Source organism: Aplidium turbinatum, chromosome 18 (genome assembly GCF_918807975.1).
Source record: "Aplidium turbinatum chromosome 18, kaAplTurb1.1, whole genome shotgun sequence".
In the NCBI taxonomy this organism is placed as follows: Eukaryota; Metazoa; Chordata; class Ascidiacea; order Aplousobranchia; family Polyclinidae; genus Aplidium; species Aplidium turbinatum.
In genome coordinates, this window is record NC_137489.1 from 20619297 (window position 1) to 20629342 (window position 10046).

Here is a 10046-nt window from a genome sequence, read left to right on the forward strand (position 1 = left end):
TTCATTCTCTGAAGTTACTAAACTGCAGCCTAAATGTAAAGTGTTGATGTTGCAGCACAGCTCCTATAAAACCAAAGCTTTTAAAATGGTATCTGTTGCAAGAGTAGACAGCACTAGTAATCATACACCATTTTAACATCTTTGGTTTTGTTAAAAACTTTGCTGTAGCAAGCAGTATCAATTTTGCTGACAAAACAGCAAATGTAATTCGGAGTGGCTATTTTTACCCACATATTGCCATGGTCACAAGCAGGTTTTGCCAGAGTTAGGATTAAAGTTAGGATGGGTTAAGCTAAGGATCTTTTCCCAAGACTAAAAAAATTTCCAAAATACAAGTTTTGTTTTCAACAGCTTTGAACTTTTCTCAAATTAGGGCAGAATTCCTTATCTGGCAATGCTATTGAGCCATATCTAATCTAGTTTGAATTGCTGATTGGAGCAGCTTGTTTATGCTTGAAGATAAACAATAACAATAATATAGCGATAACTTTTTGCACAGAAAATATTACTTAGCAATAGTGACTAACAGGTTAAGGTTTTAGTGCAGTGATGACACCACAGGGTAGACGTATATTGTGCTGCAGTACTAAGTTATGCTCTATGTTATAATCTGCAATAATGGGTAGGCATTACATTATTAGTCATTAGATTAATCAGTTTTGTGATGTGACCTAGGCCGTAGTCAGGATCGAGAGCAGCAATTAAATAGTTTGCTTTTTTTCCAAAAATCCTTTTATTAACATTTAGTAATTTATTGTCGAATTTTTGTAAAATATTCTTGTACAAAGCCCAGAAGCAACCAAACTAGAGGAAATTTTGGCTGATATTCCAAAAACCACTTGGTTATAACCAGTATATATCTGTCAAATGTCACAAGGTTGAACAGACATAATCATGCACATTAAAATTTTTCTGTGGAAGTCAAGTGCCTCATTTTCGTCAATATAGCTACAGCCTTGGTTTAGATAGTTTATGTACTTATACTGTAATTGTACATATTAATTATAAAATATGTTTGTAGCTTAGCAATATTTGGAATACCGTTAATCGGGGTGACTTTGACAGTCAGGGTGACTTTGACATTGGTTATCAAAGTCCCACTGAACGTCAAAATTGAACAATGGTGTCCAAAATTCGGTATAGTTGTGCTTTTATGATAGTAAATTTGTATTTTGTTTTGTCTTTGTAGATACTGATTAAGTTTGATAGTATACTGTAACAATTATGCCACGAGTCTACAAACGGAAAGCTGGGTCGAGGGGGTATCAAACTGCATATATACTCAAGTAGACCTAGAAAATGCTGTGCGGCAGGTGCAGAATGGACGATTGACCATTCATGCTGCATCGAAGCAGTTCAAAATACCATATGGAACGGTTTGGAACAAGACACGTCCAACAGTGAAACATGCAGGAAAACCAGGTGGACAATCAGTGTTATTGGCTGCTGAAGAGACAGCACTCGTAAAAGTCATCAACCACCTAACTGATTGGAAATTTCCATTATCGTCTTCTGACATTCGTTACCTTGTACAAGATTATGTTAATCGACAAGCATAGGCGCCGACTTTGCAAAAAACCTTGGGGGGCGAGAAAGGTGATGACGTCATAAACATAAGGCTTTTTACTCAATTAAAATAGTCTTTAATTAAGCTTACCGTCTTGTTTATATTGACACCTAGGTCGCAAACCGAATTTATTAGAACCGCTGCTTGAAAGGATTAGTTTTACGCATGCAATGCGCCTAGTTGTAAAAATTTTGATATTTAAGTTATTTTGGCAGCCGATTGTAGCATCGAATAGACAGCGATAGACACGTGTTTCGCCCATGAGGCTGGGCTCATCAGTATCGCACCGTATTCTTGCCACTTGAGTAATCGACTGCCGCTTTACCAGTCAGTTTAACTCTTATCTTTGTGGAAAGAAAGAGCCAACAAAACCAGCAGGTGCCAGGGGTAGGTCAATGTGAAGAAAGGCGTTCTTCCCGGCTATCAGCACAAGGCTGATTACTCACTAGCACAGCGAGCTGCAGTGACGCTTCGCTAACCAGAACGGTGTAGCTTCCACGCCAGCCATTGAGACCTCCAATTAAACGTTTAAGTTATTTTGGCAGCCGATTGTAGCATCGAATAGACAGCGATAGACACGTGTTTCGCCCATGAGGCTGGGCTCATCAGTATCGCACCGTATTCTTGCCACTTGAGTAATCGACCGCCGCTTTACCAGTCAGTTTAACTCTTATCTTTGTGGAAAGAAAGAGCCAACAAAACCAGCAGGTGCCAGGGGTAGGTCAATGTGAAGAAAGGCGTTCTTCCCGGCTATCAGCACAAGGCTGATTACTCACTAGCACAGCGAGCTGCAGTGACGCTTCGCTAACCAGAACGGTGTAGCTTCCACGCCAGCCATTGAGACCTCCAATTAAACGTTTAAGTTATTTTGGCAGCCGATTGTAGCATCGAATAGACAGCGATAGACACGTGTTTCGCCCATGAGGCTGGGCTCATCAGTATCGCACCGTATTCTTGCCACTTGAGTAATCGACCGCCGCTTTACCAGTCAGTTTAACTCTTATCTTTGTGGAAAGAAAGAGCCAACAAAACCAGCAGGTGCCAGGGGTAGGTCAATGTGAAGAAAGGCGTTCTTCCCGGCTATCAGCACAAGGCTGATTACTCACTAGCACAGCGAGCTGCAGTGACGCTTCGCTAACCAGAACGGTGTAGCTTCCACGCCAGCCATTGAGACCTCCAATTAAACGTTTAAGTTATTTTGGCAGCCGTTGACCTACCCCTGGCACCTGCTGGTTTTGTTGGCTCTTTCTTTCCACAAAGATAAGAGTTAAACTGACTGGTAAAGCGGCGGTCGATTACTCAAGTGGCAAGAATACGGTGCGATACTGATGAGCCCAGCCTCATGGGCGAAACACGTGTCTATCGCTGTCTATTCGATGCTACAATCGGCTGCCAAAATAACTTAAACGTTTAATTGGAGGTCTCAATGGCTGGCGTGGAAGCTACACCGTTCTGGTTAGCGAAGCGTCACTGCAGCTCGCTGTGCTAGTGAGTAATCAGCCTTGTGCTGATAGCCGGGAAGAACGCCTTTCTTCAAATTTTGATATTGTTAGCTCATAATTGGAATAGTTGGAAAACAAGCCGATTGATTTCCTTTTCGTGCGAGTGAATAACAACGCTCAAGACAGTGAAGTTATCGAAATAAAACGCAAAAAATCATGATCTCAAGCAGTGTGGAAACCCGCTACCAGTTTTATTAACCTCGTTTCGCTCATTTTGCTAATTACTTACCTTCAAAGCGTTAACAACGGCGAAGTGTTTTCTGTTTTTTATCGAAAGTCTTTAATCGAATACGGTAGTGCAGTTTTCTCATAATTGTTGATGTATATATTGTGAAAATATATACATCAATAAGTGCTTATTAAAGCAAAACAAGGATGACAGTTTTGACAAATGCATTTTGTCTTTGATTCTTTATTCACGTAATTGTTCGTTGTGTCGTAGTTTCAACTCGATGTTTGCTAAAATCGATTTCATGTTTGAAGTCACAAAAAACTAACGGACGTTTGGATAACTCGTGAAATGAGAATAAACATTTTTGAATTTGAAGTTGCTCCTGACGCGCGGGAAGATAAGCAGTGTGGGACTGTGAGCGTGCGTGACTTGCGCATCTCAGTAGGAATTCACGTTCCAGAGAAAGCAATGCGATCAGCTGCTGTTTTGCGAGCAGGAGCAACGTACAAAGGCTGCTTTTCGCTTTCAGCATTCTGCCCGTTTAAATGATGTAAATATCTTTCGCGAAGTATTTTATCTTTGAAATACCACTTGTAATAACCATTTTTGTTGCCCCTCAACCATTGATTTACGGGGGGCGACGCCCCCCGGCCCCCCCGGAAGTCGGCGCGTATGTCGACAAGGTAAAACCATAAAAATTTTCCGGGAAAGCCTGCCTGGTTGGGACTGGCTAAAAAATTTTAAGGAACGTCAACATCTTACACAACGACTTACTGACAATGTGAAGCCAAGCCGTGCTGAAATTAGTTCAATTATCGTGAAAGAATATTTCAAAAACATTTATGAGGAGCTAAATGAGGTAGAGCCCCAAAACGTGTACAATTATGATGAAACCAATGTAACAGACAATCCAGGGGCTAAACAGTGCATTGTGAGAAGAGGACTTCGAAGAGTGGAAAGACATCACACTCCAAGCAAGCCGTGAGCATGATGTTTAGCGGAAATGCAGTGGGAGAGTATCTCCCTCCGATGGTCGTGTATAAATCAAGGAATCTCTATGCTGGTTGGACGGAAGGTGGCCCACCTGGTGCATTATACAATCACTCAGTTAGTGGTTGGTTTGATTCCACTACGTTTGAGGAGTGGTTCAAGTTGTTTCCGGACCATGTAAAGGAGAAGCCTGGGAAGAAAGTGCTTATTGGGGATAATTTGGCATCACATTTCAGTACACAGGTGATAGCTGATTGTGAAGAAAATGATTTCAAGTTTATCAGTTTAGTACCCAATGCAACCCATCTACTTCAACCACTGGATGTTGCCGTATTTGGGCCAGTAAAGAAGATGTGGAGAAGGATACTGGAGGACTGGAGAAAGGAGAGCAGAGTGAAGGGCAGCATACCAAAGACCGTGTTTCCATCGCTTTTGAAACGACTGTGTAACCAGATGGAGGAGAAAAAGGAAAACCTTGCAGCTGGATTCAAGGCTTGCAGTCTAGTACCTCAGGATGAGCAGCAGGTGCTTAAGCGTCTCTCTGATGCAAACAACAATCCAACTGAGACAGTCCAAGAGGCCCTGGGCGAAGTTGTGGCAAACATGTTGAAGGAGCACATGTCTCCACCAGCAACAACACGTCAAAAATGTGGCCCCAAAGTAGCAGCAGGGAAGGCATATACGTCTGAAGACATAGCTGCACAGAAAGAAATGTCGAAGATGCCATCTGGAACAGGATCTGGAAGTACCAGTAGTCAGAGAGGCAAGAAACACAAGGTCATTGAAGTACCATCGAGTTATGAAGAAGAAGATGAAAGTGAAAGTGACAATGACGGTAGCTGTGATACTTTGCCACATCGAATTTTCAAGTTTTGGCTGACCAGATTAGCAATTGAACCAAGCTTATCAGCGTATGATTACAATTTTATGTTGAATGCTTTTTAACGCATCATTATGTCCATAAATTGTTCAGTAATGTAAAATATTTTGTCTGTTAACCATTGTAAAGCTGTTAGTATATGCAACTTTGTGCAGAAAAGTTACCCCTCTAATTTTTTCTCTTTGCGGCACGATATCCGGCCGTGTTATATCGTAGGCCACGGCGTAAGATGATAATAATGTTATGGTTGTTAAGTTCATTTAGCGATGGGCTCATTTTTATTCTGTATTGCATTTGCGATGTCACCACATTATCACTTATCGACTTATCTTCACTGAGCTATGCAAGAAAGAGTGCAATCGGTATCGTTTTTAAAGTCTTCTGTGTGACTCGACTTATAGTAGAATCGGCACCAGATTTACTAGCACTAGAGCCAAATTGTTCCCATATCTTTTTAACCTATATAGTCTACTGGACATATATGGGAGCTGACGACATAGTGTTGGTCGGTAGAAGTGTAGGGGATCAGCAAGAACTTTTGAAGTGAAGAATATGGATTAAAATGACATCCCACAAAAACAAAAGTGGTGACCATGAGCAAAAAGGATGAAATTTGTTCAGGCCTATGCATTGGCAAAATGCTACTGAAAATTTTAATAGTTTTTGCATTGTGGATGGTGTCATAACAGACACTTTCGATGACAACACGAAACTTAGAAGACAGATTGCGACGGCAAAATCAGCTGTGACATCTCTTGCGACGGTGTAGAAACAGAGGTCAGATGGTAATAATAAAAAGTCAAGATTGCTGCGAACTCTCGTATTCCCAATTGCCACATATGGATGTGAAATTTGGACATGCAGAAAACATGACAAAAGTTTGGAAATGTGGTGTTGCAGTAGTGCTGGATGGACGAAGCGGTGGACACAACAGCTGGATGAAAATAAAAACAAATAAATTTGTTACCAACAAATAGACGATTACCGGAATTCAGCAAGCTAGAACTTTGAAAATCTATCTGAAGTGTTCCCATCTTCACTTATAGTATTTTCACGGCACATTTCACTTTATGGCCTATTTCCATAAACACTGGAATTTATCAATTCAATTGTTAATTAACTAGTTAGTCTGAGTAAACAGTGTTGACTTCAGAACATTGTTTAGTTTATTTGCATTATTTATTAGTTCGGTTCAGTTCAGTTTGTTTTTATTTCTGACCATCACAACGAAAAACAATATATTCCAACCACTTCTGAAGCTACGCATGGCCAGCGTCGCTGGTTAGGCGAATGAAATGTGGTTGATTGAACAAACCGACCGAGCACATTTGCAAAATGGAAAAAAATACATACTAAATGTTAGCCTACATGTAAAATGACTACTCGAAAAACGCTGCACCAACTAAATATGAGTTGGCTCATCGGCCGGGGGTTGAAAAGCAGTAGGCTAAATACGGCTTTGCGTGATTTAAGCTATTAACTATCAAGCTTCTATAGTAAACTTTTTATTTTTTAAACAGTCAAAAACATAAAACAGACTAAAATGTTTGATCGCCTAACAACCGTGCTTCCTCCCAGTGGCGTAGCAGCCACCTGGCGGTTCTGGCTCTGCGCCAGGGACGGCAGGCTTCAAGGGGGCGGCAAAATGAGGCTGCACAGTGCACACAGCACGAGAAGTGAAGTAATGCAAAAATAAATAAAAAGTAAAATGATATACAAAGAGACAGCTAGCACACCTTAAAAAATTTAAGGATAGAACAATAGCTAAAAAGCTCGAGTTGCTTCTTGCTTGATGTTGGATAGCTGTAGCCTGTACTCCGTCTGTTGTTCAATTATTAGTAACATTCATTGCGTCATAAATCTATTGTTATAATCACGATTCATTTTCTCTATCTCAGCAGTAGTTTACAACCGGTAGCGGTCGTCGAAGCACGACTACTTTTGAGGCGATTGGCGGGTTCCGGTTGGGGAGCTGGTGCTAAAACTCTTCGTACAGCTACCCTAGCCCTTGTTCATTCTACCGCTGAGTACTGCGCGCCGGTCTGGTATCGTAGTTCTCACACCCACCAGATTGATACCGCCATCAACGACGCACTGCGTACTGTGACTGGATGTCTGCGACGGACTGCCTACCCATCCTAGCAGACATCCAACCCGCTGAGCTACGCCGCAAACGAGCCACGATTTTTCTCGCGTACCGCGCTCTGGACCCCGACCATCTCCTCCATGCAACATTCAAGCGACCACCACCTATAAAGCAGCGGCTGAAATCAAAACGCCACTTCGTGCCTGCCGCACAACAACTACTTAAGAACGCAGAAGAACTTGGTTTAAGTGCGGCACACTGGATGAACCACATGTGGAACACGGAGTGGCAAAATCACACTTCCACGTTCCGTGACTTCATACCCGACGCCGATCCCCGTACACCAGGGATGTCCCTCGCAAGGTTTGCGTGGGTCAAGCTTAACCGCCTGCGAACTGGCGTCGGCCGTTTTCGTTCGGACATGCACAAGTGGGGCCTGGCTCTTTCATCAGAATGCGAGTGTAGTGCCACGAAACAGACTGCAGAAGTCGCAGACCATGTCATCCACCACTTGCTAACCCACCGACCTCTACACGGTGCGCAACTGCGCATAGTCTGAGAGTCCTGGACGACAAGACTGCTGAGTGGCTGATGATTTCCTGCCCTCCAATCTAGCCTGGAAAGATCGCTCATACGCCATCATCATCAGCAGTAGTTTCTGTAGTCAGACCTCGTGTGCAGTAAAGCTGAGATACTGGTGTATTTTATTGTTTTAACGTAGTTAGATGGGGAAGGCAGACATTGTGTTGAGAGTTGGCTGGCACTACAGATTCAGTTATATTTACGTTCTACAATGAATGATGATCGGCTATCAGCTCTATCGATTCTTTCTATAGAAAGAGACTACGTTCAAAAACTTGATTTTGAAGCAATATAGAACTTCTGAGACGCGGCACATTAGGCTATTTGTAATTATTTTTATTGAAAAGATTGCTTGGATCAAAATTTGCTACAGTCTACTTAGGGCGCATTTTCAACGAAAGCCAGGGGCGGCAGCATATCCTCCTACGCCACTGGGTACGCCTTGTCTACATTGCCAGTGTCACGTGGTGAAATTTGCAATACAATTGTTGGAAATGTTATCATTCTCAACTAATAAATGTCTCAAATAACAACTGCTGTCTTCAGCAACTGTTGTCTGTAACCTACAGTAGTATCACAATGTTTATATGCTCGCCGCCTATCAGACACTTGTATGCACATTTTATCAGACCGGTGTCATTCCTACATGGCAGCACTCTTGAGGTGATGAACGTATTTAAACCGTATCTTTGATGAATGACGTCGGCTTGGTGTGGGAAATATAGCATCTGCACTCTCCCACGCATTTATGTAACTTTTGTCACGTCTTGTTGGGTTTCTTTTGTTTTGCAAACAAATGGATAATTGCTTTCGTGAAGCAGGAAATATAACTTTCTACCATTGCACCGCTAACATATGCACAGTACCGCATGATCCTCTCCCCACAAGTTCACTGCTAAATTTCTATCTTTTAATGACAGCGACTAAAATGGTGTTTTTCAAGTCATGGTCCTGTTAAACATAATGCTAGAAAGCGTTTGGTTGGGTCTATTATTTCGACGAAACGTTGATTTACATTGTGCAAGATGTGACATTTCTTTTAACTATGCACTCAAAAGTTGGAAACGAGGAAGTGCTGTATAGTGTATACCTATCGTATTGTTCCAATGTAATGTACTAATGTATCGTATCTCTATATCTATATAAATATCTATATCTATATATATATATCTATATCTATATATATTTTCTATATCTATATATATATCTATATCAATGTATCGTATTGTACTAATGTAACTGTTGTCAGGGCCGTTAAGAGGACAAATTTAGGCCGGTACCAATGAGATCTTTGGGCCCTACGTCGAGACATTTTGAAGAAAAACGCACTACATCTAAAGAATACGAAGTAATTTCTTCCGGCCCATTAGACAGTGTCTCAATCAATGTGCGAGGTCTCGCGACGGGCTGCTAGTATCTTGACCGAACGTGCTGTTTTGATTGTAAAATTCTTATGCTATAGGTTATCATCGGTTATTGTCCTCCAGTAACCTTTGATTGCGAGATCTCTATTGTGTAATGTATTTCCAGAGCATTCATTCAGAAGAAACCTGGAATGTTTTTTTGTTTTCCACGATTGCCAAATGTCGTTTGTCATGACGTCATAAGGATGTTTACCAGTAGATCTGTGATTGCGAAATGTTTATTATGTAACGTGTTTTCTAGATCATTCTACTGCTACATGCAGATCTAGAAGCTTCTTTAACCTTGCTTGTTTACGTTTAGTGCAACGTGACAGAACAATGAGTCCTTATGCTGTAACATTACGAAACCCTCTCGAAGTTACTAGACCGAACAATCTTCTATAAATATAGTGGTGTAAATTGATGAATTATTATTATGAGTTTATTATGAGAGTTGTGTTATGATCTGTGGATTAGTAATAGGTGCAGAGATTATTGTTGATTGAGATTTGAAGTAATTGGCAGGCAGCAGCAGTGGCCGAGTGGTTAGCGCGTTGGGCTCGCAGTCGAGAGCCTGCATGTTCGACTCCAGCCACCCGCACTTGCTGTTGTTTCTCTGGGCAAGAAACTTTACGATGATTGCCTCTACCCAGTGATCGATTTCGAGTAATGGGTAGTACCAAATTTAAGTCATAAATAGAGTAGGCAACCGGAAACAGACATTGCAGTCGGCTGCAGCGTGGGTCAGGTGTACGTTGGAAGGCGTACACCGATGCATAGCGCTCAAGTCCGCTTTCCCGCAATGCAGGATAAAGATAATCAAACAAACAAATTGAATACAAGTAGATGAGAATTGGTGCTGAT

At 41.7% G+C, this 10046-nt stretch overlaps 1 protein-coding gene across 1 annotated transcript; it reads left to right on the top strand.

Annotated features, from left to right (window-relative positions):
- Nucleotides 1-4073: 4073 nt before the first annotated feature.
- On the top strand, nucleotides 4074-5328 carry LOC145787683 (uncharacterized). The gene has a single exon (XM_082599481.1). It carries the CDS (start codon nucleotides 4229-4231, stop codon nucleotides 5174-5176), a length of 948 nt encoding a protein of 315 aa, XP_082455607.1. The 5' UTR covers nucleotides 4074-4228; the 3' UTR covers nucleotides 5177-5328.
- The last annotated feature ends 4718 nt before the right edge of the window (nucleotides 5329-10046 follow it).